Source organism: Staurois parvus, unplaced genomic scaffold (assembly GCF_062004578.1).
Source record: "Staurois parvus isolate SC_StPar_1 unplaced genomic scaffold, SC_StPar_1.0 ptg000709l, whole genome shotgun sequence".
Lineage (NCBI taxonomy): Eukaryota > Metazoa > Chordata > Amphibia > Anura > Ranidae > Staurois > Staurois parvus.
Window position 1 is genome coordinate 1,140,270 of NW_028318505.1, and position 27,755 is coordinate 1,168,024.

At 43.8% G+C, this 27,755-nt stretch overlaps 1 protein-coding gene across 4 annotated transcripts in view; it reads left to right on the plus strand.

The window, feature by feature from the left end:
- The window catches only part of EFCAB7 (EF-hand calcium binding domain 7), a 125,375-nt gene that overhangs the window by 52,713 nt on the left and 44,907 nt on the right, over positions 1-27,755 (plus strand). For all 4 annotated transcript variants that reach the window (XM_089653383.1, XM_089653382.1, XM_089653385.1 and 1 more), the window contains 3 exons: positions 10,362-10,448; positions 13,107-13,278; positions 21,427-21,548. In XM_089653383.1, coding sequence (XP_089509509.1) covers positions 10,362-10,448; positions 13,107-13,278; positions 21,427-21,548 — 381 coding nt within the window. The remainder of the gene's footprint in view (positions 1-10,361; positions 10,449-13,106; positions 13,279-21,426; positions 21,549-27,755) is intronic.

The window sequence follows — 27,755 nt, forward strand, 5'->3', positions numbered from 1 at the left end:
TATAGTGAATGCAGGGTCTGGGGAGACCAGATATAGTGAATGCATGGTCCGGGCAGACCGGATATAGTGAATGCAGGGTCCGGGGAGACCGGATATAGTGAATGCAGGGTCCGGGGAGACCGGATATAGTGAATGCAGGGTCCGGGGAGACCGGATATAGTGAATGCAGGGTCCGGGGAGACCGGATATAGTGAATGCAGGGTCCGGGGAGACCAGATATAGTGAATGCAGGGTCCTGGGAGACCAGATATAGTGAATGCAGGGTCCTGGGAGACCAGATATAGTGAATGCAGGGTCCAAGGAGACCAGATATAGTGAATCAGGGTCCGGGAGGACTAGATTTAGTGAATGCAGGGTCCGGGGAGACTAGATTTAGTGAATTCAGGGTCCGAGGAGACCGGATATAGTGAATGCAGGGTCCGAGGAGAACAGATATAGTGAATGCAGGGTCCGGGGAGAACAGATATAGTGAATGCAGGGCCCGGGGAGACCGGATATAGTGAATGCGGGATCCGGGGAGACCGGATATAGTGAATGCGGGGTCCAGGGAGACCAGATATAGTGAATGCAGGGTCCGGGAAGACCGCATATAGTGAATGCAGGGTCCGGGGAGACCGGATATAGTGAATGCGGGATCCGGGGAGACCGGATATAGTGAATGCAGGGTCCGGGGAGAACAGATATAGTGAATGCAGGGTCCGGGGAGACCAGATATATAGTGAATGCAAGGTCCGGGGAGACCGGATATAGTGAATGCGGGATCCGGGGAGACCGGATATAGTGAATGCAGGGTCCGGGGAGAGCGGATATAGTGAATGCAGGGTCCGGGGAGACCAGATATATAGTGAATGCAAGGTCCGGGGGGACCGGATATAGTGAATGCGGGGTCCGGGGGGACCGGATATAGTGAATGCAGGGTCCGGGGGGACCGGATATAGTGAATGCAGGGTCCGGGGGGACCGGATATAGTGAATGCAGGGTCCGGGGTTTAGTAACACTTTAACTAAAAATTATTATTAACATGGAGGGTCTGGTAAGGGCACCATCTTACACTGTTTAAATTATAAAAACAGATGAACCGTTCATGGTCATAAACATGTGCATATTTTAGAACATATCATAAACCAGTCCCATAATTACTGTAAAAGAAGGTGCTCGTTCTTGTGCTCAACTTGTATTCAATATCCTGATTGGTGCTCCATTGTGCTCAACAAAAGTGCCTCACATGGACTGACACTCACCCTCATTCCATGACCATCTATCTCTAGAGTGGTCATTAATGCTTTGTGGGACAATCCCAGGAAGCCAATGGTCCCCGGATCCTAGCTTGTGATCATCTATCCTTAGGGCGGTCCGTGACATATAAGGAACAATTTCCAAAAAGCCTGCTGTGTCCTCAGCTCCGCAGGCAGCAAAGAAATGTATCACCATATACAGTGAAGGAAATAAGTATTTGCTCCCCAGCTGATTGTGAATGTTCGCCCCTCACAAAGAAATGATCGGTCTACAAATCGAATGTTCGGTGTATTGTAACACTGAGAGACAGAATAGCAACAACAAATTCAGCAGAAATGCGTCTAACAAATGATGACTGATCTGCATGTTCATGAGGGAAATAAGTATTTGATCCCCTATCATTCAGCAGATTTCTGGCTACCAGGTGTCTTTCATACAGGTAACAAGCTGAGATTAGAAGCAGTCTCTTAAAGGGAGTGCTGCTAATCTCATGTTGTTACCTGTATAAAAGATACCTGTCCACAGGAGCAATCAAACAATCAGATTCCAAACTCTCCACCATGGCAAAGACCAAAGAGCTGTCCAAGGATGTCAGGGACAAGATTGTAGACCTACACAAGGCTGGACTTCCCCAATGGCTGCACCCAGGGCTGCTGCTCCTCCTGCCCACCCCTTGTAAAGGCCCTGGTGAGGAATAAGAGAGGTCTCTACATTTCTTCTGGGACATCTCCAAAACATCGAAGGATGTCAGGGACAAGATTGTAGACCTACACAAGGCTGGACTGGGCTACCAAACTGTTCAAAATCATTCAATATCAGCAGGGGATCAAATACTTATTTCCTTCACTGTATGAAGAAAAAGGAGGGGATCCCGTAGTGTAAAATTGCTTGGTACCTTTATTGGAGGTAATTATATGAATACAAACTCACAAGGAAAGTGCCTATAGCCTGGCAACTGGTGTACTGAGCCTTGTTGTAACTCAAAGATGGAAGCCGCTGACCTGATCGCTCCTCGGAGCAGCGTGCTTTCCACAGGGAGGATGCGGCGCCGTCGGAAGTTGCGTCATCAAACCTCGACTCGTTTCGATCAAAGATCGTCTTCAGGAAGTGCAATATCTGCCATTTTGGTAATGGTATTTATGGCTCTTTTGTTGAGCAGAATGGAGCACCAATCAGGATATTGAATACAAGCTGAACACAAACACGACCTTCTTTTACACTACTTATGGGACTGGTTTATGATGTCTAAAATATGCACATTTTTATGACCATGCGCGGTTCATTTGTTTTTTAATTTTTTTTTTTTGCCAATTTTACACAATTAGAAGACTGCTGCAATCCGGTCTAGTTTGTGTTGTTGAGCGGAAAATCTCCATAAGCGCAGGAGGACTTTCTCTTTATTTATCTTACACTGTATGTATTTTTTATGACCATGAATTTTTAGCATAATTTGAATGATTATCACTTCATAAAAAGGATGTCCTGGAACAGGAAATGGTGCAGAGAAGGGAAACTAAATTAATCAGGGGCACCGAGGACCTCCGCTATGAGGATGAATTGAATGTATTCACCCTGGAGGAAAGGAAATTAAGGAGGTGTGGGTTATGATCACCTTCTATAAATATATAAATGGCATATACAGAAAATACAGTGGAAGAGTGTTCAGTCTTAGCTTAACCACTTCCAGTCCGGACACTTTCACCCCCTTCCTGTCCAGGGCAATTTTCAGCTTTCAGCGCTATCACACTTTGAATGACAATTGCGCGGTCATGCAATTTTTGCTATGTAAATGCAAGTCCAAAAATTTTGAAAAAAAGTGTTTTTTTTTTTTATAAAATTTTGCAAATAAATAATATTTCATCATAAATCTTTGCCAAAATGTATTCCGTTATCTTTTTAGTAAAAAAAAATCCAAATTAGTTTATAACCATAAATTATAATTTTTAAACTTTTTTTTTTACATTTTTATTTTATTTTTTTATTATTATTTTTTATTTATTTATTTTTTTTTACATACTGTCACCCTAGCAGTACAGTGTCACCATGGTGACACTGTACTACTTGTGGGGGGTGATGAAGATTTTTTTTTTTTTTACACTGTTTGCTTTTACACCCATGTAGGATGTAAAAGCAACCATTTCTCTTTCTCTCTGTCTGCATTCTTGCACTCATTGAGAAGTACTGAGTGAGCTTTGATTGGTCACAGCTTGTCACATGGTACAAGGCTGTTGTGAATAGCTTTGTACCATGTGACCTCTGTGATCATTCACAGATTTCACACGTAGTAAGCAATGATGTCATAAGTGACATCTTGCTTACTACTCTGCATGTGATCACTGAATGGCCAATCAGTGATCACATGACCAGGACCTCGTACAGAGGTCCCGTCCGACGATCGGTGATTCACTGTGTCCGGAGGACACAGCGGGCACCGGATCGCGGTGCTGCGCGCTCCCAGGGAGCGCGCACAAGCAGGTTGCGGGGAGGCCGTTTATAAACGGCCACCCGACCCTGCACTGCCACCGTCTGGCCGTTTATATGCAACGGCCGGTCGGGAAGTGGTTAAAGAAAGAAGAATTGCATGAGAGTGGGAGAAAACGAGGTTAAAGGTACAAAGACTTTTCTATAGAAAAGCTGAACTCCAGGCATGGAAAAACCTTTACCCTTGCATTGGGACCCCCTCTCCACTGTAAGGGTTCATGTACACTGCAGCTTATAAACTCACGGTTAGGAACTGTTCAGTGTTTTTTTTCAGCAGCCCCTGAACTCTCCCTAATGTGTTCCTATGTGTCCATGTACACATCTTCGTTTACAGGCATTTGAGTTTACAGTCGTTTTTTTGAACGCAGAAAACTTGCGTTCAGCAGTCGATTTTATCAGTGCTTGTAAACGCAACAAATCTCGTTTATGAGCGTTTGCGTCTGAAATTTTTTTTTAACTCTTCCAGTTCCCAATGCTGTCCAGAGCCTTTTTTCTTCATGAAAAATGCATGCAAAGCGTTTTCAAGGTGCTCAGATGGACAAAACACTGAACACAGGATGTTCCTACCAAGCTTGTCACACATGGTAATGACCAATACACACCTCAGACCTCTCCCACCCTTGGAAACAAAAGATATGTTAATGACCAATTCACACCTCAGACCTCTCCCACCCTTGGAAACAAAAGATATGTTAATGACCATTCACACCTCAAGTTCCTCATGAAGACCCCCTGCCAGGTGACCTTAATGACTCCCTCCACCAGACACCTTTCCCACCCTTGGAAACAAAAGAAATGTTAATGAGCAACTCACACCTAATTATCTCAACACATACTGCTGTCTCTGCTTCTACTCTCTGTATTTCTCTGAAACAGTCTGAAATAGTTAATAATTTACCACTTTTCAGTGCATTCTGGGCATTTGGGAGGTTCTCTTGTGCTTATCTTTAAAAAACGCTTCTAAACGCAAACGCGCATAAACGCAGTATGCAAACGTGGCTAAACAGGCATTTTTTAACCTACGTTTTCCAGCAGTCAGTTTCCATCATTCAGAAGTGTCCCGTGTACTTGGGGCCTAAGGGTTATCTGCTTGTTTCACCTCGGGGATGATGAATGAAGTGATATACTGTACTTATTACTCATTACCTTGGAAGCCTACTGTCTGACATCCCAGGTGGTGGACAGACCCTCAGCGCCCTCCCCCCATCCTGGACAAGGCAGGACTGTTGGCATTGTACAGGATGAGTTCATTGGACTGCAACCAGTCTGTCAGTGAAGGGAAAAGGCTTCAGGGGACTGCTTACACAACGAGGAATAAACCTGCCTGAGCGAGGAATAGAGTAACCTTGTATTATAGTCAAAAGAAGCTCACCAAGTCTTAAATGTGATGGCTGCATTCCTTTTCTTTTTTAGTCTTTCTTCTAGTTTTATCTGGTGATCTGGCCAGTAAGTCTGTTGTTTTTCTAAAGCAGTGTTTCTCAACCTTTTTTCAGTCAAGGCATCCTTTAAATTTATGGATAATCTCAAGGCACCCTTTAAAATTATGAACAATCTTAAGGCACCCCATTATAAAATGTAAAAAGTGTATTCTACACACATCCACACACGTAGGACACCCAACGTTAGAGGTGCTTTTCTCTTCCAAAGCAAATACACCTTTGCGCACTGGTGCCGACTAGTATTCCAGTGTGTCGCTCTGTTTCTCTCCCTCACCCTGATAATGTGGCTCCAATGGTGATAGAGATGGGCGGGGGAGGGGCAAACAAGGATGATGCGCATGCACCCCATGTCCTCCTTATCAATTGATGATGTCATTGGTTGTTAGGATGCAGGCAGCTGGAAGGTCATAAAAGTACACAGTAAAAACTTGTGGCTTTGTGTACTATAAGGCAGGATTGATCCACCTGCTGGCTTGTATAAAATTTTTGGCATTTTGCCAAGGCACCCCTAAAGAAGTCTGAAGGCACCCCAGGGTGCCTGGGCACTCTGGTTGAGAAAGGCTGTTCTAAAGAACAAGTTCTCCTTTAGAATGTATCAGTTAGAAAGATGAGTAAAAACCTTTTAACACCAGCAGGGGTGCATACAATGATCAGCATTTATTTATTCATGTAAAACCCGATAATCCCCTTCCTTCCTTAAAGCCATCATGACTAGCAATATCACATGGGGAAGGAAAGTAAATATCAATCTGTAATCCAAAGTAAGTCTTGGCTTGCGTTGAAGTGCTCATGTGCAGGATTTGATGATGCGTTTTGAGGACTAGTGGCTTTATATAGTTGGTAAGGCCCAATAATGACACCAGTCTATCCAGTTCCACCTGTGTGGGTATGGATGTGTGTTTGTATCAATACCATTTCCCATATCCCTGTATATTGCATTCGCTAAGATGCCCATCTAAGAGCCTTTTTTTTTTAAACTAGTGACACTTCCCACTGACACCAGCGATTTGTAGAAAGGAGTTCCACATCCTTACCGCTCTGACAGTAAAGAACCCCCTACCCAGTTTAAAGTTAAACCCCTTCTCCAGTTACATTGAGCAGCTGCTTGTCTTCGTAAAGAGAAGAGCTCCAATCTTCTGTGAAAAAATGAAATGTCAGCAGCTACAAAAACTAATAAACAGCCACTCATCTGTCCCACCATCCAGCGGTGTGCTTACCTCAGCCATTTTTATCACCTGTCATCTGTCCCCCCTGGCACCGGCATGTTAACTGTGGATACCCAGCTGTGACAGATTGCGGCTGCACAGCCGGGTGCCCGCTGCGCATGCGTGAGATGGGCTGCACATTGTGAATAGTCCCTTAGTCTTCTGAGACCTGTCACTTGTTCCAGAAGACTATGGGGAGGGAGGGGGGGGGGGGGAGAACTTCCGCTTCCGATTGCCTAGGCCAGTGGTAGGCAACCTGCGGCTCTTCAGCTGTTGTAGGACTACAAGTACCATCATGCCTCTGCAAGTCACAGCTGTAACTGTCAGTTTTGTAATGTTGCATTGCCTCATGGGAAATGTAGTTCCACAACAGCTAGAGAGCAGCAGGTTGCCTACCCCTGGCCTAGGCAATCAGAGCAGTAGTGGGAACAGGTGTCTATCAAAATCAGGTACCCCCCCACAAAAGTACCATTTCTTTACCAGGAGCGGAGCAGGAGGCCTTGAAGCGGAACAACCCTCTTTTGGGTGGAGCTCCGCTTTAAGCTCCCTGAAACTGAATAGTTTTTTCCTATGCTAGAATCACCATTGAGTTCCTTGTATATTGCTATTATATCTCCTCTAAAGCGTCTCTTCTCTGGGGAGAATAAGTTTAGTACTTGTAGTTCTTAGTAATTGAGGTCCTCCATCAGTTTTGTTACCTTTCTTTGGAATCCTTCCAGTTGCAGCACATCCTTCCTGAGGACTGGCTTTAGTCATCATCCGAAAACAACAAAAATGGCACCAGCTAATGTATATCTTTCTGAATGAGGTTCTGTGATTTTGTGGGGTAGGAATGTTGGGCTTAGCTTTTTTTTTAATATTGAGTTGTCCTCCTCTCCCCTTTGTGACTATAGCAGCCTTCGCTCCTCTGGGAAGACTTGGGCTCATTCAAACAAAAGAGCATTTGTGATCAGTTACTAATGTTGGATGAGAAGACCTGGCTCACATTCGGCATTCCAGTTCATCCATCCCAAAGGTGTTCAGCAGGGTTGGGGTCATCAAGCCATGTCTTTATGGAGCTGGCTTTCTTTATTGTACATCATGGGACACAGAGCAGGCTATAATCATGACCATCTGGGTTATGTGCCACCTATAGGTGAATGGACATTAGCAGACCAATCAAACAGGAAGTCCTTCCCTACATAACCATTCCCATACAGGAAGCTCCTCTGTTTTTTCACCGGTGTCTTGAAGGTGATGGTCACTAAAGTTTAGCTTGCTGTATGAGTTTTTGTAGTGGTCTTAAGATGGTTCCAGCAAGAATCAAGGGACTGGTTGACTGGATCCATTCTTATAGCAAGTACTCTTAACGGATGGTACCTGGGCCTTGGGGAGAAATGATAAAGATTGGGCGGGGATTACTTGTAATGCATTGTTTTTGGCGCTGGACCCTGCATTATGGAACCCTGAGCAGTTTTAGCATTGACCAAGGTGTTTTCCGGCAGGGTGCTGTACATGTCCACAGAAGTAGACCCCACAGCAGCGGGGGACCATGTCCCTAATGGTCCTTAGCAACAGAGCCTGCTGTGATGGGTGAAGATTGGTTCCCTGTCCTGTGAAAGAGTCCTATGGTGGGATTGCTGAGTGCTTTTGTTTTTTAATTCAGGGTCCTCTTAAGATGTTCTGGTGTCCTAACCGTCCTCTCCTCTTTTCACCAGGGGCTTTATACTGGGGCTGAAGGAAGGCTCTTAGGGGTTCTGGCCTGGCTGTGTTTTTACCTCATTGGGTGGCTGTAGTGGTTTTTTTTGGGTCTATGTGTTCCCAAGTGTCACGGGTGCAGGCGAGCGCGCAGTGTTCGGTGTGTGGCCCGTGCAGGAGAACAGTCATCCTGGCACAGAATAGGGCCTTCACCAAATTGTTGCCACAAGGTTGGAATTGCATAGTTGTCCAAAATGTCTTTGCATGGGGTAGCATTACCATGACCCTTCAGTGGAAACATCTGAACTCAATGATTTAGAGGGCTGTCTAGATACTCTTGGTCAGTTAGGTAGGTGCAGTAGTTAGGTATCCACATACATTTGGCAATATAGTCTACAAAGTGTATCGCTCATCCACAGGGAGGCAGTTGATGCAGAGTGCAGTTTGTTATCTTTTCATAGCAGTGGGATTGAGATTCTAGCAGACACTCCAACATAGCAGTCTATTTGAGGAAGTATCTGCAGTAGCATATCTGGAGACCAGAAGCAAGTACAAATCTGCATGTACACTGCAGCTGACAGACTCACGTTTAGGAGCTGTTCAGCGTTTTTTTCAGCAGCCCCTGAACTCTCCCTAATGTTTTCCTATGTGTCCATGTACACATCTTTGTTTACAGTCATGTACAGGCATTTGAGTTTGCAGTCGTTTTTTTTTAAAGCAGAGAACTTGCATTCAGCAGTCGATTTTATCAGCGTTTCAAACGCAAAATGCTTGTAAACGCGACAAATTGTGTTTATAAGTGTTTGCGTCTGAAAATTTTTTTTAACGCTTCCAGTTCCTTATGATGTCCAGAGCCTTTTTCTTCATAAAAAATGCATGCAAAGCATTTTCAAGGTACTCAAATGGACAAAACACTGAACACAGGATGTTCCTACCAAGCTTGTCACACATTGTAATGACCAATTCACACCTCAGACCTCTCCCTCCCTTGGAAACAAAATATATGTTAATGACCATTCACACCTCAAATTCCTCATGAAGACCCCCTGCCAGGTGGCCTTAATGACTCCCTCCACCAGACACCTTTCCCACCCTTTGAAACAAAAGAAATGTTAATGACAACTCACACCTAAGCTAATCTCAACACATACTGCTGTCTCTGCTTCTACTCTCTGTATTTCTCTGAAACAGAGAGGAGGAAGTATCTGCAGTAGCATATCTGGAGACCAGAAGCAAGTACAAATCTGCATGTACACTGCAGCTGATAGACTCGGGTTTAGTAGCTGTTCAGCATTTTTTTCAGCAGCCCCTGAACTCTCCCTAATGTTTTCCTATGTGTCCATGCACACATCTTTGTTTACAGTCGTGTACAGGCATTTGAGTTTACAGTCGTTTTTTTTTAACGCAGAGAACTTGCATTCAGCAGTCGATTTTATCAGCGTTTCAAACGCAAAACGCTTGTAAACGCGACAAATCGTGTTTATAAGTGTTTGCGTCTGAAATTTTTTTTTTAACTCTTCCAGTTCCTGATGATGTCCAGAGCCTTTTTTCTTCATGAAAAATGCATGCAAAGCGTTTTCAAGGTACTCAAATGGACAAAACACTGAACACAGGATGTTCCTACCAAGCTTGTCACACATTGTAATGACCAATTCACACCTCAGACCTCTCCCTCCCTTGGAAACAAAATATACGTTAATGACTATTCACACCTCAAATTCCTCATGAAGACCCCCTGCCAGGTGGCCTTAATGACTCCCTCCACCAGACACCTTTCCCACCCTTGGAAACAAAAGAAATGTGAATGAGCAACTCACACCTAAGCTAATCTCAACACATACTGCTGTCTCTGCTTCTACTCTCTGTATTTCTCTGAAACAGAGAGGAGGAAGTATCTGCAGTAGCATATCTGGAGACCAGAAGCAAGTACAAATCTGCAAAGAAGTTTGCCAAAATCATTTCACTGTGCACAATCAGCCTTGACCCTCCAAAATACGCAATAGAAACAGAAGGCAGTGAGAGGTTATCCAGAAGTGGTCATCCCTTATTCATTCCTCTTTATTCATTATAGATGACATCTCTCAGAATTATTCTGCAGTTTGTTGATTTGTACGCGTCTCTAATACCACGAGCGCCGCTGTTTATCACCCACCAGTCACGATGTGTATGTATATATCTTTGCATCTATGTGCAAGCATTGTCATTTCAATTTTCCATGATTAAATATTTATATGAGCTGCCGGATCTGTGGAGATGAATGAACGTGGCACACTCTGAAAGTTCAATTTATCGAAATGTAAAGCGGATCATTTGTTGTTTGCAGAAAGGGGAGAAGATGTCGCCAGAAGAGGTGAACGCGGTCCTTCACTTAGTTGATGTAAACAGCGGTGGCAAGCTTGACTACAGTAAGGTAATGTAGACCTTTCACTGGTCGCTTTCTGTGTATGTGTGTTTTGATTTTGGGCTGCTTCTGTGCATCATAGTTCCTGCTTCTGGTCCTCTTCACTTTCATCAGATTTATTCCAAATTCCAATTCAACGAAGAGCGCTAGTTGGCGGTTGGTTTGGTAGGGAACACCAGAGGCCGAAGTTACTTCACCACCCATTCCATGGGTATAGAGTCTGTCATCTTGCCCATTCTGATCAATGCTGTATCCACCTAGGTAAGTATAATGGGGGGGAAGCCCTACTTCTCTTTCAAGCTCAAACACACTTGGATTATGCAGCAGGACAATAATCTGAACCACACCAGCAAGTCCACCTCTGAATGGCTAAAACAAAACTAAATGAAGGTTTTGGAGTGGCCTAGTCAAAGTCCGGACTTAAATCCGATTGAGATGCTGTGGCATGACCTTAACCACTTCCTGTCTGGACACTTTTACCCCCTTCCTGTCCAGGGCAATTTTCAGCTTTCAGCGCTATCACACTTTGAATGACAATTGCGCGGTCATGCAATACTGTACCCATATGAATTTTTTACCACTTTTTTGAGACAGATAAAGCTTTATTTTGGTGGTATTTATTCTCCGCTGGGATTTTTATTTTTTTTGCTATGTAAATGAAAACGTCCAAAAATTTTGAAAAAAAGTGTTTTTTTAAATAAAATTTTGCAAATAAATAATATTTCATCATAAATCTTGGCCAAAATTTATTCCGTTATTTTTTTAGTAAAAAAAAAAAAATCCAAATTAGTTTATAACCAAAAATTATAATTTTTAAACATTTTTTTTTACATTTTTATTTTATTTTTTTATATTATTTTTTATTTTTTTTTTTTACATACTGTCACCCTAGCAGTACAGCTTGTACTGTACTGACACTGTACTGCTTGTGGGGGGTGATGAAGATTTTTTTTTTTTTTTTACACTGATTGCTTTTACACCCATATAGGATGTAAAAGTAATCATTTCTCTTTCTCTCTGTCTGCATTCTTGCAGTCATTGAGAGGTATTGAGTGAGCTGTGATTGGTCCCAGCTTGTCACATGGTACAAGGCTGTTGTGAATAGCCTTGTACCATGTGACCTCTCTGATTATACACTGATTTCACACGTAGTAAGCAATGATGTCACAAGTGACATCTTGCTTACTACTTTGCATGTGATCACTGATTGGCCAATCAGTGATCACATGATCGGGACCTCGTACAGAGGTCCCGTCCGACGATCTGTGTTTCACTGTGTCCTGAGGACACAGCGGGCACCGGATCGCGGTGCTGCGCGCCCCCAGGGAGCGCACACAGCTAGAAAAGGTGGGTGCCATTTATGAACGGCAACCCGCCCCTGGAGTGCCACCGCCCTGCCGTTTATAAACAGCAGGCGGACGGGAAGTGGTTAAACAGGCCATTCATGCTGGAAAACCCTCCAATGTGGCTGAATTAAAACAATTCTGCAACAAAGAGTGGACTAAAATTCCTCCACAGCGATAGGAAAGACTCATTGCCAGTGATCACACACTTGTTGCAGTTGTCACCGCCAAGGGTGGCAGAACCAGTTATTAGGTTTAGGGGGCAGTTACTTTTTCACATAGAGCCAGGCAGGTTTGGAAGGTTTTTTTCACCTTATTAGATGAAATCATCATTTAAAAACTGCAATTTGTAATTACTCGGGTTATCTTTGTGTAAAAATAAAAAAACTGTTTGATGATCTGAATCATTTAAAGTATAAGTTCACCTTTTGCACAAAAATAATAAATGCACTTTTTTTTTGCAGGTAAAAAAATAATCATTTGGTGTTTTTGTTTGCAGGAACCTGTAAAGCATTGCATCGGTGATCGGTAGATCACTGGTGTCATGCAGGCCTCCTGCTGGCCTGTCAGTATATCTGCTTACCCGTACAGGATGTGAAACGCAGGGATGAGAAACATAGAGATCTGTTAGTAAAAGCAGCACAATTTACACACATTTCACATAGTTAGACACACATTTAACCCCTTGATTGACCTAGATGTTAACCCCCTTCCCAACCAGTGTCAAAGAACACCCAATCACATGCAAGACAAAAAAAAAAAAAAAACAGCATTTTTTGCTTACACATGTTTGGATGATAGAAGTCAGCAGTGCTCTCCCTGTTTGCCTTTACTAAATTATTTATTTATTTATTACAGGTACTTAAATAGCACCTTCAATTTACGCAGCGCTTTACATATATATTGTACATTCACATCAGTCCCTAACCCTCAAGGGGTGTACAATCTAAGGTCCCTAACTCACATTCATACATACACATACTAGGGACAATTTAGACAGGAGCCAATTCAGCTACCAGTATGTCTTTGGAGTGTGGGAGAAAACTGGAATACCTGAAAGAAACCCACGCAGGCACAGGGAGAACATGCAAACTTCAGGCAGGTGGTACCATGGTTGGGATTCGAACCAACGACCTTAGTACTGCCAGGCGGAAGTGCTAACCATTTAGCCACTGTGCTGCCTAATATCAACTGCAATGACAGCAAAGGATTTGTTACTTGCTTCTTATGTACGTCAGTGCAAGTGTAAGGACTGAGCTCTGTCAGTAGACTGTCCCTATAAACAGAGTCTTCTCCAGGTGAGCTTATCTTTGCCTTTTTCTAGTTCTGCAACGTGTTCTTCAATACTTGTGACCAATGTGCCAAGATGGCAGCTGAGAAAATGAACGCAAACAGTCGGGCCAGACGTCAGCAATTTGGGAGCCAAGTCGCGACGTCTCCGGAACGCTCACCTTCTCCTCGGACACCACGTGATGGAGAAACGGCGCCTAGAAAAGGTGAGGAGATAGGCAATCAATAAGAGTGTTTGATATCCTTCATTGCATTTTTTTCCTGCAACTTAGATAATTGTTATACGCAATATAATGTGTTGATGTAGCATTTTTAGGGGTAAATAGTATTTAGTGGACTTTCTCTTCATTTCAAAGGAAAAAAAGGTACATAACACAGTAAGTCAAAAACCAATGGTGTCACACTCCACTATCAATAATAAACACTCACATATATATATATATATGTATACAGTGGGGATCGAAAGTTTGGGCACCTCAGCTAAAAATTTGTATTAATGTGCATAAAGAAGCCAAGGAAAGATGGAAAAATCTCCAAAAGGCATCAAATTACAGATTAGACATTCTTATAATATGTCAACAAAAGTTAGATTTTATTTCCATCATTTACACTTTCAAAATAACAGAAAACAAAAAAATGGCGTCTGCAAAAGTTTGGGCACCCTGCAGAATTTATAGCATGCACTGTCCCCTTTGCAAAGCTGAGACCTGCCAGTGTCATGGATTGTTCTCAATCATCGTCTGGGAAGACCAGGTGATGTCAATCTCAAAGGTTTTAAATGCCCAGACTCATCTGACCTTGCTCCAACAATCAGCACCATGGGTTCTTCTAAGCAGTTGTCTAGAAAACTGAAACTGAAAATAGTTGACGTTCACAAAGCTGGAGAAGGCTATAAAAAGATAGCAAAGCGTTTTCAGATGTCAATATCCTCTGTTCGGAATGGAATTAAGAAATGGCAGTCATCAGGAACAGTGGAAGTTAAAGCAAGATCTGGAAGACCAAGAAAAATATCAGACAGAACAGCTCGCAGGATTGTGAGAAAAACAATTCCAAACCCACGTTTGACTGCACGATCCCTCCAGAAAGATCTGGCAGACACTGGAGTTGTGGTACACTATTCCACTATAAAGAGATACTTGTACAAATATGGTTTTCATGGAAGAGTCATCAGAAGAAAACCTCTTCTACGTCCTCACCACAAAAATCATCGTTTGAACTTTGCAAATGGACATATAGACAAGCCTGATGCATTTTGCAAACAAGTTCTGTGGACCGATGAGGTTAAAATTGAACTTTTTGGCCGGAATGAGCAAAGGTACGTTTGGAGAAGAAGGGGCACAGAATTTAATGAAAAGAACCTCTGTCCAACTGTTAAGCATGGGGTTGGATCAATCATGCTTTGGGGTTGTGTTGCAGCCAGTGGCACAGGGAACATCTCACGAGTAGAAGGAAAAATGGATTCAATAAAATTTCAGCAAATTTTGGATGGTAACTTGATGCCATCTGTGAAAAAGCTGAAGTTAAAGAGAGGATGGCTTCTACAAATGGATAATGATCCTAAACACACCTCGAAATCCACGGGGGATTACATCAAGAGGCGTAAACTGAAGGTTTTGCCATGGCCTTCACAATCTCCTGACCTCAACATAATTGAAAATCTATGGATAGACCTTAAAAGAGCAGTGCGTGACAGACAGCCCAGAAATCTCAAAGAACTGGAAGACTTTTGTAAGGAAGAATGGGCAAAGATACCTCAAACAAGAATTGAAAGACTCTTGGCTGGCTACAAAAAGCGTTTACAAGCTGTGATACTTGCCAAAGGGGGCAGTACAAGATATTAACTCTGCAGGGTGCCCAATCTTTTGCAGACGCCATTTTTTTGTTTTCTGTTATTTTGAAAGTGTAAATGATGGAAATAAAATCTAACTTTTGTTGACATATTATAAGAATGTCTAATCTGTAATTTGATGCCTTATGGAGATTTTTCCATCTTTCCTTGGCTTCTTTATGCACATTAATACAACTTTTTAGCTGGGGTGCCCAAACTTTCGATCCCCACTTGTTTCCTCCCCCCCCCTTTCCTGACCTGCCGGGCTGCATGCTCTGATAAGGGTCTGGTATGGATTTTGGAGGGGACCCCCATGCCATTTTTTTTTAAATTTTGGTGTGGGAGTTCCCCTCAAAATGCATACCAGACCTGAAGGGCTTGGTATGGATGGGAGGGGGGACCCCACGCCATTTTTTTTAATTTATTATGATGTCGCTTTTTTTTTTTTCTTCACTATAGGTCAGAAATTCAGCTGTCAGTTTCCCTCCAGCTAAAAGAAAGTAGGTGTCTTCTTTTAGTTTATTTCCCCAAGTTAAGAGAAACAATGTTTCCTTTTAGTTTCTTAAACAAAGTTTCCTTTAACTCCGGGGAAAGTGACAGCTGATCTTGTGAGCTATAGTGAAGAAAAAAAAAAGCCGGCAATTGCATTTAACAATCGGCACCGACATACACTTCGTATTGCGAAAAAAAATCTGTAAACCGAGGCATTATTTCCAATGGATTTTCGTTCATAAACCAAAAATTACGTTACCCGAGGCGTTTGTAAACAGATGTATTACTGTGTATCAAACTGTCATATTCATTTTAAAAAAATAAATTACTTACTGTAGAAATATCTTCCGCTCATTGTATAACTGTGCCCTCTGCTTTCTGCTGTCTTTTAGATGCGGCAGTATATCAGATTCGTGCCTGGTTTGATGCTACATTTCCCATTTCTCCCTACAGCCAGCCTCAGATGTGGGCCTACACTTTACTAGCTAAAGTATAACTAAAAGCAAAAGTTTTTTTTCCAGTTTTGGATAGTGGAGTTATTAGAACCCCTGTCAGTTTTTATTGCAGTCTGTGTTCCCATTAGGCTTCATGTACACAAGCAGCTGCTAAACTCGAGTTTAGGAGCTTTTGGCATTTTTTGCCAAAGCTCCTAAACTCAGCTCCATAAAAGCGTGCGTGTCCATGTACACACAGGCTTTCTAGCAGAGTTTAGGAGCTTCTGTGTTTAGGTGAGTCTTAATGTCCCTCTCCTGAACGCAGAAGAATCACATTCAGGATAGAAACATTTTGACCGCTGGCCGTAGGAAAACTGCTGCAAAATCGCGGTTTCGAGGTTACCGTGTTTTGCCATGGTTTTGCTGCGATTTCTGTTTTCCCGCGGCGGGCGGTCAAGTTAGGCTCGTGTACATGGTGCCTTAGAGAGATTCCCCCCCCCCCTATTTGTCCTGTTTACCGTTGTCATCAAAAATGAAAGTAGAAGAAAATCCCAAATTTTGAATTCTCCCCAAAAACAAAAATCGAGGAGAAATCTTCCAATGGGGACCCCCAGGGATTCCCTCACTTTGGTGGAATTTTCTCTCACTTCCTGTTTTGGCTGTGGGACAGGAAGTGAAGGGAAATCTCCCCAATGGGACACAGATGGCCAAACAACTGACGGGTTATAAACCCTCCTTTACTCCTTTAAAGGTTTTTCCTTTAGTTATACTTTAAATTCTTACTTTATTTTTAAATAACAAACCGGTGTATACTTACCTTCTCAGTGCAAGGATATTGCATAGAGTGTAGCGGAACCTCCTGTTCTTAGATCCCCCGCCAGCGCTCCTGGCTCCTCCTTTCATGCAAATGCCACCAAAGCAAGCTGCTTGCTATGGGGGCACTCATGTGGGCTCGATCCTGAGCTGCACTGCCAGCGTCCATAAACACACACATCTCGTCTCAACTGACAGCTTTGCCAATGGCTCGCGGTGCTTTCAGTCTGCCCTGTTAGAGCTTGAGAGAAGATAGAGCTGTTGCAGATTGGCACAGCGCTGGATCGAGTGAGGACTCAGGTAAGTATAAGGGGAGGGGGGGGGGGGGGGTGAGGGGGCGATACTGATGCCTAAAAATTATTACCTTAAGGCAGGGAATACGTTGAAGTAAAAAGTGTTTAGGCTTTAGAACCACTTTAATACAAGTCTGGTACACATGTCAAAAGGAGCCTCTAGCTCCATCTGCTGTCTGCATATGGAATATTTCTGTGACAAAACAATTTTTTTTATGTATTATTCACTTCCTTTAACACGGTGCAGGTTCTCTTTAGAACACAGTTACCAGGTTTGTTTTGCGTCACAGGCAGGCTTTTATTATCTTTATGTTTCTGTATCTTCTCAGGGACAGATGCAGTTGTGCTTCTGCAAGTTTTTTTGAAAGTGCTCTTAACCCAGGAGACCTAATATATTATGTTGTAGCCACACTTACTTTTTCTTCTCTTGTATGCTCAGACTTTTTCATCACAGTCCTATTTATTCAGCTCACGATCTAGTCAAAAAGATTTTATCATCAGACATTGATTTTCAGGAGGCTACAGTGATCTGCGGGAGCTCCATGGAACCCCAGTGTAACCACCCAATGAGGGTAGTCTCGTAGGGGACTACAAAGGGATGGGAAACTGCTCCCGTCCACCAGTTGTAGACTGACAGCTGGCTGATCTTGTGTGCAAAGGTTCATGGGACTTGTAGTCCTGATGTCAGAAGTTGGGTTGATCATGATATGTGTTCTCCCCAACCAGAAGTTCAGGGAAGCGCTGTGAGAAGTAGATAATACCGGGGACACATCTAAAAGGTAGAAGCATGCTTTTTAAGCAATTCCAAAAATAATAGGTATCCTAGAACTTGAAAATGTATCTAAAGGGAAATCCTTTCTTAACCGTACATCACAGGACAAAGAGGAGTTCCTAGTCATTGTACATGAAAGGCTTGTTACCTAGTGTGAAGCTCATAAGTTTCATCCCTGATAGTATGTTATGGGGTATATTTTGACTTTTCTCCAGTCTGTAATGGAGACATCTTTGACTGAATACCATCCAAGGAAAGACATACTCTTTCAGAGACTTTTCCCATCTTATTCCTTGGTTAAAACTTTTATGCAGGGTGTTACAGGGGTTGTTCACCTGTGCAGCCCACCTTGTCTCCATAGGACCTAAACTTGGTTGTGTCTGTCTTGCAGTCTATTCCTTTTGAACCTTTGAGAGATTCTCATGTTGTTCCTTACACACAAGTTTATCTTTTTGGTGGCCATTACTTTGGCTTGCAGGGCCTTGGAATTGGTAAGTAACCCTTCTTGGTTGTTCACTGGGTAAGGTGGCGTTAAAGCCTTGGTTCTCTTTCCTACCTAAGGTGGTTTCTCGGTCCATCTGAATCAGGACATTGTGTTTCCATCTTTTTATCCTAATCCTAAACATCCTAAGGAGAAGGTCCTTCACTGGATGTTGTTTGAGCTATTCAAGTTTATCTGAACTCTACAGCTTGCTTTCAACAGTCTGATTCCCTCTTTTGTTCTGTCTGAGGGTCCTCGAAAGGGTCCAGCTGCTTCTCAATCCACTATTTCTAGGTGGATTTGGCATCTTCTCTTTCCGGCCTATGGTATCAAGGGCAAGATTCCTTCTTTTTTGATTAAGGCCCATTCCACCAGGAGTGTCAGTGCTTCCTGGGTTATTCAGCATCAAGCTGCTACCTGGATTTCTCTTCTCATGTTTAAGAAGTTGTAACAGGTAGATATTTATGCCCCTGCGGACGCCAGTTTTGGACTAAAGGTCTTGCAGGTGAGTTTGTAGTAGAGTTCCCGCCGGTCTGCTTTTGGGCTTTGGGCTTGTTGGTTCTTTTGCTGGGCTGTCCACCCCTCGTGTTCAATGCTTTGGGATATCCCAAGTAGCCAGGAAAATGAACTCCTCTGTGTCCTCTGATGTGATTAAGAAATTAGGATTTTTGGTTTACATGTAAATTATTTTTCATGGAGTGCATCACAGGACAAGGGATCTTTTTGCTTTTGTTCCTCATTGCTTGCTAAAAAAAATTGAAGGCTTATGCCTGGGCAGGGATCCCTAGCTTGTATGGCCAGTGAAGGTGGCAGCATAAATCAAGTAGTCATGAATATGAACTTCTCTGTGTACAGTTATATACTCCAAAAAAAAGGATTTTAAAGGAAAAGCAAAAATCCTAATTTATTGTGTGTGTGTGTGTGTGTGTGTGTGTGTGTGTGGGGGGGGGGGCCTTAATACAACTTTAAGGCTTAACGTCATGTTTTTTCTTTTTCAAAATTGTGCTCCCATATCTTCAGAAATCACTGCAACCAATGTCATACTGACCTCCATGTCTCTGCACACTTGCCAATTCCTCCGCTCCATCCATCCCTCTTCCTCTTGGCCCTGGACATCTCGCTTGAAATTCATTTAAAACATTTGTTTGTTTAAAACATTAAACACAGCCAACCCGTTTTGGGGGATAAGGACTCCCACCTACTTCAGGGCTTGAACAATAATTTGTTATACGATCAGGAGGAAATTATATAGGGAGCCCTAAAGGAGAAGTAGGTCCAAAGCTCTTTTGGCCCTACTTCTTCTGTGAGTCCACGGGAGGGCATTCTGTTCCTCACTCCTGTGATTCATTTTCAACCCGCTGTCAGCTAAAGTCACTCAGCTGGTTCAGGTCCTAGATCGATCCTGACTTTAATGTTGGGATCCACCCAGTTGTCTGAGCGGCAATTGGCTCAACCTCTTAGTGAACTTCTGAGGGACTGAGCCAGCCGCTCTTGCCCCTCCACAGCCCAGCACTCCAGTGAGCTCTAGAGGAGCACAGCAGAGAGCCGGTGACTGACCGGCTGTCTGTTCACTGAAGTTCAAGAACTGAGCGATCAGCGGTCTTTGATCGCTCAGTTCTTGGTGTAGAGGTGGCAGCAGATAGATGCAGCAAAGGATTGATGCTGCATCTACATAGGTAAGTATGACAGTTTGTTTTTCTTTCTAATCCCACACAACTCTGTTAAATTGAGGCGGGGTTGAAGTTAGCATGTCCAAAGGGCACTCTAACTAGCTAGCTGGATCCACACTCCTACCAGACTTTGGCCCTGGCCAACAAAGACATACTTCCTGTAGTCCTATAGTCTACAGGCGGTGCTTCACCACGTTTTCTTGGACTACTGTGGGTGTTATTACAAGTGCAGGTGAGCATAATAACTTGCGTCCAGTAATATGCGCAATATTTAATGATTGACAGTGGTCTCCCAGTCGGCCATGCCCACTTATGATTCACTGGTCCCTGGAGGAATGTTAGACCATCCTTTCTCAACCAGGATGCCTTGAGGTTTCTTCAGGGGTGCCTAGGCAAAATGTCTAAAAATTGCCCAAAACTTGTATACAAGCCAGTGGGTGGAACAAGCCGGCCTTTTAGTTACACAAAGCCACAGGTTTTAATTGTGCACCATTACGAACTTCTAGCCACCGGCGTCCTGACAACCAATGACATCATCAGTTGATAAGGAGGATGTCAACTGCCTGCATAGCATCCTAGTTTGCCCCTCCCCCCACTCCTCTCCATCAGTGCTGGGGTCACATTAGCTCAGTGATGGGAGAAAAACTGAGGGAGAAGAGAAACATAGGAATATTAGTCAGTACCAGTGTGCAAAAGTGTATTTGCTTCGGAAGAATAAATCACCTCTAATGTTGGGTGTCCTACATGTGTGGATATTGCTTTGTGATATCAAAATAATAGAATAGTTTTTCACATTTTAGAATGGGGTGCTTCAAGACTGTCCATAATTTTAAAGGGTGCCTCAGGACTGTCCATAGTTTTAAAGGGTGCCTCAGGACTGTCCATAATTTTAAAGGGTGCTTCAGGACTGTCCATAGTTTTAAAGGGTGCCTCGGGACTGTCCATAGATTTAAAGGGTGCCTCAGGACTGTCCATAGTTTTAAAGGGTGCCTCAGGACTGTCCATCATTTTAAAGGGTGCCTCAAGACTGTCCATAATTTTAAAGGGTGCCTCAGGACTGTCCATAATTTTAAAGGGTGCCTCAGGACTGTCCATAATTTTAAAGGGTGCCTCAGGACTGTCCATCATTTTAAAGGGTGCCTCAGGACTGTCCATAATTTTAAAAGGTGCCTCAGGACTATCCATAGTTTAAAGGGTGCCTCAGGACTGTCCATAGTTTAAAGGGTGCCTCACTACTGTCCATAGTTTTAAAGGGTGCCTCAGGACTGTCCATAGTTTTAAAGGGTGCCTTGACTGAAAAAAGGTTGAGAAACACTGTGTTAGACAACTGTATGAATGTCCATATGTGGGGAATGGAAAAGTGCTGTTCAAGCCCCACCCACGTAAGCAGGTCACATAACTGCTACTTTCGGTGCACTTTTTGGCGTTTGTCCAATTATTGGGAATATAAAAGTAGGTGGGAAGTGTGCATAGAGGGTAAGGGGAAACAGGCTGAGGCTTATGGAACTAATCCTAGAATTGGACTTTAATGTCAGATAGCTAATCAAATTCAATATGTATTTATTTTTAAGCTGACAGCAAATCTCCGAGACCTTCATCAGCTCGGAACTACAAAGCCACAATATGTACCATCGCCAACATGGGACCGCCCAGTGCCAGGAACTCCAAAGTAGTGGAACCAAATAGCCTACAGGTAATTTTTTGACTTCTAATGCAACTTCATGAGAGAACAGCAGTGATCATATGAAAATGTATAAAATCCCCCACATTAACCGCTTCCCCTCTGACTTATAGCAGAAGTACTGCTACAGGGAGGCAGGGGTGCGCAAAATCACATATATAGACGTGATTTTGCATTTCCGAGTAAGGGGCGCGCACGCGCCCTACCTGCACCGCCATTCACGGCCTCGGCTGTCAATCACCGGGTCCCGGGCCGGTGATCGTCCAGTATCTCCAACAGGGGAGAGACCTGTGTATAAACAGTACAGATCTCTCCCCTATCAGCTTCTGCACACTACTTTTTATGGCTCTGCATAGCAGAGCCATACAAAGCAGTGTGCTTACAGTGAAGCACACACACAGCCAACATAGTGAAACAGCACACAGTTAACCCTTTGATTGCCCCTGATGTTAACCCCTCCCTGCCCAGTGCCATTAGTACAGTGTCATTGCTTTTTATTAGCACTGATCACTGTATTGGTGTCACTGGGGATGTTAGTGACACTAAATCAGTCCCCCCCCAGTGTCAGAATGCCCGCCGCAGTCCCGTTATAAGTCGCTAATTGCCGCCATTACTAGTACAAAAAAAAAATTCCAGTATATATACTGCCATTTGTAAACGCTATAACTTTCACGTAAACCAATTAACTTACACATATTGGGATTTTTTTTTACCAAAGACATGGAGCAGAATACAAGGACCTTTTACAGCCCTGTCCAGCTCTCCTAGTGTGTCCTAGCCCTGTCCAGCCCTGTCTCCTACAATCTCCTCCATGCTCTTGAGACTGTGCTGGGAGACACAGCAAACCTTCTGGCAATGGCCCGTATTTATGTACCGTCCTGGAGGAGGTGGACTGCCTGTGCAACACCAAAGCAGCTGAAACTGATTAACAACCCCCTCTGCTACTTAACTGACCAGATCAATATCCCAGGAGTTTCATTGACTTGTTGCTAGACTCTAATTAAAAAGTGTTCCTTTAATTTTTTTGAGTAGACTGTACATGTGTATATATACAGTCAGGTCCATAAATATTGGGACATCGACACAATTCTAACATTTTTAGCTCTATACACCACAATGGATGTGAAATGAAACAAACAAGATGTGCTTTAACTGCAGACTGTCAGCTTTAATTTGAGGGTATTTACAACCAAATCAGGTGAACGGTGTAGGAATTACAACCATTTGCATATGTGCCTCCTACTTGTTAAGGGACCAAAAGTAATGAGACAATTGGCTTCTCAGCTGTTCCATGGCCAGTTGTGTGTTATTCCCTCATTATCCCAATTACAATGAGTAGATAAAAGGTCCAGAGTTCATTTCAAGTGTGCTATTTGCATTTGGAATCTGTTGCTGTCAACTCTCAAGATGAGATCCAAAGAGCTGTCACTATCAGTGAAGCAAGCCATCATTAGGCTGAAAAAACAAAACAAACCCATCAGAGAGATAGCAAAAACATTAGGCGTGGCCAAAACAACTGTTAGGAACCTTCTTAAAAAGAAGGAACGCACCGGTGAGCTCAGCAACACCAAAAGACCCGCAAGACCACAGAAAACAAGTGTGGTGGATGAGCGAAGAATTCTTTCCCTGGTGAAGAAAACACCCTTCACAACAGTTGGCAGATCAAGAACACTCTCCAGGAGGTAGGTGTATGTGTGTCAAAGTCACCAATCAAGAGAAGACTTCACCAGAGTGAATACAGAGGGTTCACCACAAGATAGAAACCATTGGTGAGCCTCAAAAACAGGAAGGCCAGATTAGAGTTTGGCAAACGACATCTAAAAAAGCCTTCACAGTTCTGGAACAACATCCTATGGACAGATGAGACCGACATCAACTTGTACCAGAGTGATGGGAAGAGAAGAGTATGGAGAAGGAAAGGAACTGCTCATGATCCTAAGCATACCACCTCATCAGTGATCATGGTGGTGGTAGTGTCATGGCGTGGGCATGTATGGCTGCCAATGGAACTGGTTCTCTTGTATTTATTGATGATGTGACTGCTGACAAAAGCAGCCGGATGAATTCTGAAGTGTTTCGGGAATATTATCTGCTCATATTCAGCCAAATACTTCACAACTCATTGGACGCTTCACAGTGCAGATGGACAATGACCCAAAGCATACTGCAAAAGCAACCAAAGAGTTTTTTAAGGGAAAGAAGTAGAATGTTATGCAATGGCCAAGTCAATCACCTGACCTGAATCCGATTGAGCATGCATTTCACTTGCTGAAGACAAAACTGAAGGGAAAATGCCCCAAGAACAAGCAGGAACTGAAGACAGTTGCAGTAGAGGCCTGGCAGAGCATCACCAGGGATGAAACCCAGCGTCTGGTGATGTCTATGCGTTCCAGACTTCAGGCTGTAATTGACTGCAAAGGATTTGCAACCAAGTATTAAAAAGTGAAAGTTTGATTTATGATTATTATTCTGTCCCATTACTTTTGGTCCCTTAACAAGTGAAAGGCACATATGCAAACTGTTGTAATTCCTACACCGTTCACCTGATTTGGATGTAAATACCCTCAAATTAAAGCTGACAGTCTGCAGTTAAAGCGCATCTTGTTTGTTTCATTTCAAATCCATTGTGGTGGTGTATAGAGCCAAAAAAGTAAGAATTGTGTTAATGTCCCAATATTTATGGACCTGACTGTGTATATATATATACTGTATACATGCAATTATGCATGGTATAATGTTAAAAAAGGGGCCTTTGGGGCAAGTGAACTCCTGGCTTCCTATGTGTGTTTGATACCCCAAAAGTGAGATCTCCCAGCCATAATTCCCCACTCTGTTCCTGACTACCTGGGAATTTTGGGTGTTCCCTTCCAGCTCCTCCAGCTACATTCTCCATATATACAAAATAAATGTGAATCCATTAGGGATGATAGAAGCCCCTCATAATGTGCACAGCAGGTGTGCAGACCAGGAACTCAGTGCGGGAATGGTGGGAATCCCTCATAATGAGCACAGTGCCTGCACTGGATCGTATGGTACAGAGGTGCCTGCACTGGATCGCATGATACAGAGGTGCCTGCACTGGATCGCATGATACAGAGGTGCCTGCACTGGATCTCATGATACAGAGGTGCCTGCACTGGATCGCATGATACAGAAGTGCATTTTCTAAAGTAGCTCATGCATTACTTTTTGCACAGTCCAGTGCGATTCCGCCCACTCACTCAAAATGAATAGGCTGAAATCGCAGCACACTGCACCACATGTGAATTGCACAGAAACTCACAATTCCTGCCTCTGCGATTCCTGGTGTGAATTGGCCCATAAGCTTTAACATGTTAATGTCGTTTAAAAAGGGATTTGAATATTTCTCAATCTGCAGCTTGCATTGCATTACTCCCTGGTGATCCTGCCATGAAAGGTCCTTGTTCAGGCACCTTCCTTTAATAGGATGACAACGCTCTATCCCTGTCTCCCAGTTGTGCCCCTGTGTTGTCAGGTGGGCTTCTGATGAAGTGGCAATTTTAACACCTGTTACTCAAGCGTGGTCCGCTGTTGTCACCATCAAGAATCCCATCCTGTAAAATTCTATGCAGCCATTGCTGCCGTGCATGTGCTTCAGACCATTCCTCTGCTGTTGTGGTCCAAGTCCCTAAGCAGACTAATTTCAGTATCCATGAGAAACAAGTAGTGCTTAAGCCACACAATGGAAGGTCAGTGCATCAGGGAATCATTGTGAGATCGTTGCTGCAGGACATGTAAATGGCTGCAGGAGGTCAGCAGCATAAAGAATGAAAAAGACAAAAACGAGTATTTTATTACAAAAAATAAATGAGATACATCTGCTTTAATTACAGCATCCACCAAAAATTGAACTGTCAATTTTTGAAGCACAGACTTTTAAAATAGGACAGGAAGGGCTCAAGTTTCGAACTTAAAATGCTTGAGGTGATTGTAGCCGTATTAGTGCATTTGCGACAGAAACAATTGAATACTGTCCGTGATACTTTTTTTATTTGCACTAACATACAATTTTGAGGACAAGCTTTCGGGGTATGTCCCCTTCTTCAAGGTCTAAGCAGTACTATTAAAAATCACAAAGTTTAAGCAGAATGTTAGAACTTAAAATGCACAATTAAACTTTTCTGAGTAAAAAAACGCATCCTGCTCCTCCACCCCCTCATTTGTAGCATCATGTCTTTTTTAAAAATGGCAGTTGTTTGTGTTACATCTGCTTTAATTACAGCATCCATCAAAAACTGAACTGTCACATTTGGAAGTACAGACCCTTAAAATAGGACAGGAAGGGCTCAAGTTTCGAACTTAAAATGCACAATTAAACTTTTCTGAGTGAAAAAACGCATCCTGCTGCTCCACCCCCTCATTTGTAGCATCATGTCTCCTAGATTGTAAGCTCCCAGGATCAGGGCCCTCCTATCCCTCTTATATTGAACTGTATTGTTGCTGTATTGTCTCCCTTATATTGTAAAGTGCTGAGCAAACTGTTGGCGCCATATAAATCCTGTATAATAATAATATTTAACAGTGATGGCGAACCTTTTTGAGCCCGAGTGCCCAAACTGCAACACAAAACCAACTTTTTTATTTCAAAGTGCCAACACTGGAATTAATCACTTGCCTACCGGGCACTTCTACCCCCTTCCTGCCTACAGGGCACTTCTACCCCCTTCCTGCCTACATGGCACTTCTACCCCCTTCCTGCCTACAGGGCACTTCTACCCCCTTCCTGCCTACAGGGCACTTACACCCCCTTCCTGCCTACAGGGCACTTACACCCCCTTCCTGCCTACAGGGCACTTCTACCCCCTTCCTGCCTACAGGGCACTTACACCCCCTTCCTGCCTACAGGGCACTTACACCCCCTTCCTGCCTACAGGGCACTTCTACCCCCTTCCTGCCTAAAGGGCACTTCTACCCCCTTCCTGCCTACAAGGCACTTCTACCCCCTCCCTGCCTACCGGGCACTTCTACCCCCTTCCTGCCCAGGACAATTTTCAGCTTTCAGTGCTGTTGCACTTAACAATGACAATTGTGCGGTCATGCAACACTGTAACCATATGCAATTTTTATCATTTTTTCACACAAATAGATCTTTTTTTGGTGGTAATTATTCACCACTGGGTGTTTTATTTTTTGCACTATAAATGAAAAAAGAGCAAAAAATTTAAAACATAAAAGGTTTTCTTTGCTTCTATTCTAAAAGTTTGCAAACAGGTAATATTTCTTCTTTGATGTGCGTTGGTGAGGCTGCACTGATAGGCAGCACTGATGGGCATTGATGAGGCGGCACAGATAGGTAGCACTGATGAGGCGGCACTGGTGAGCATTGCTGAGGAGGCACTGATGATGCACTGATATGCAGGAAATGATGGGCACTGACAAGCGGCACTGACTGATAGCGCCAACTGGAGGCACTGACAGACGGCACTGACCGGCGGCACTGCTGGGCATCATTGATGGGTGGCACTGATGGGCAGCACTAACGAGGTGTCACAGATAGGTGGCACTGATATGCGGCACTGATTGGTGGCACTAATAGGGGACACTGATAATGGGTACTGATAGACAGCACTGATAGGTGGCACTGACTGACATCACTGCTGGGCACTGACTGGCACAACCGCTGAGCACTGACTGGTGGCACTGACTGGCAGCACTGCTGGGCTGCACTGATGGGCACAGGTGGGCGGCACTGGTGGGTTGGCACAGGTGGTGGCACTACTGGGCACAGGTGGGCACAGGTGGGTGCATTGCTGGGCACAGGTGGGCGCACTGCTGGGCACAGGCGGGTGCATTGCTGGGCACAGGTGGGCGGAACTTGTGTGTGGCACTGCTGGGCACCGATCATCAGGGCACTGATGATCAGTGACCCTAATGATCAGTGCCGTTTCCTGCTCTGACAACTGCCGGTTTTCGGCAGTACTTTCCTCACGATCTGACAGCGTGAGGAAAGTGCAGCCGAGAACCGGCATTTGCATTTCCCGGTGATCAGCGTGTCATTGGACACGGCTGATCACGTGGTAAAAGGCCGCTGTGATTGGCCTTTTACCACGTCACGTGATCAGCTGTGTCCGTAGGACACAGCGATCACGGAGATCGCCCGGCGCGCGCCCCCCGGGCGTGCGCAGGAGAGCACGTTCTTCCTCTTCTTCCTGGCGTGCCCACTGAGATGGCTCTGCGTGCCAGCTCTGGCACGCGTGC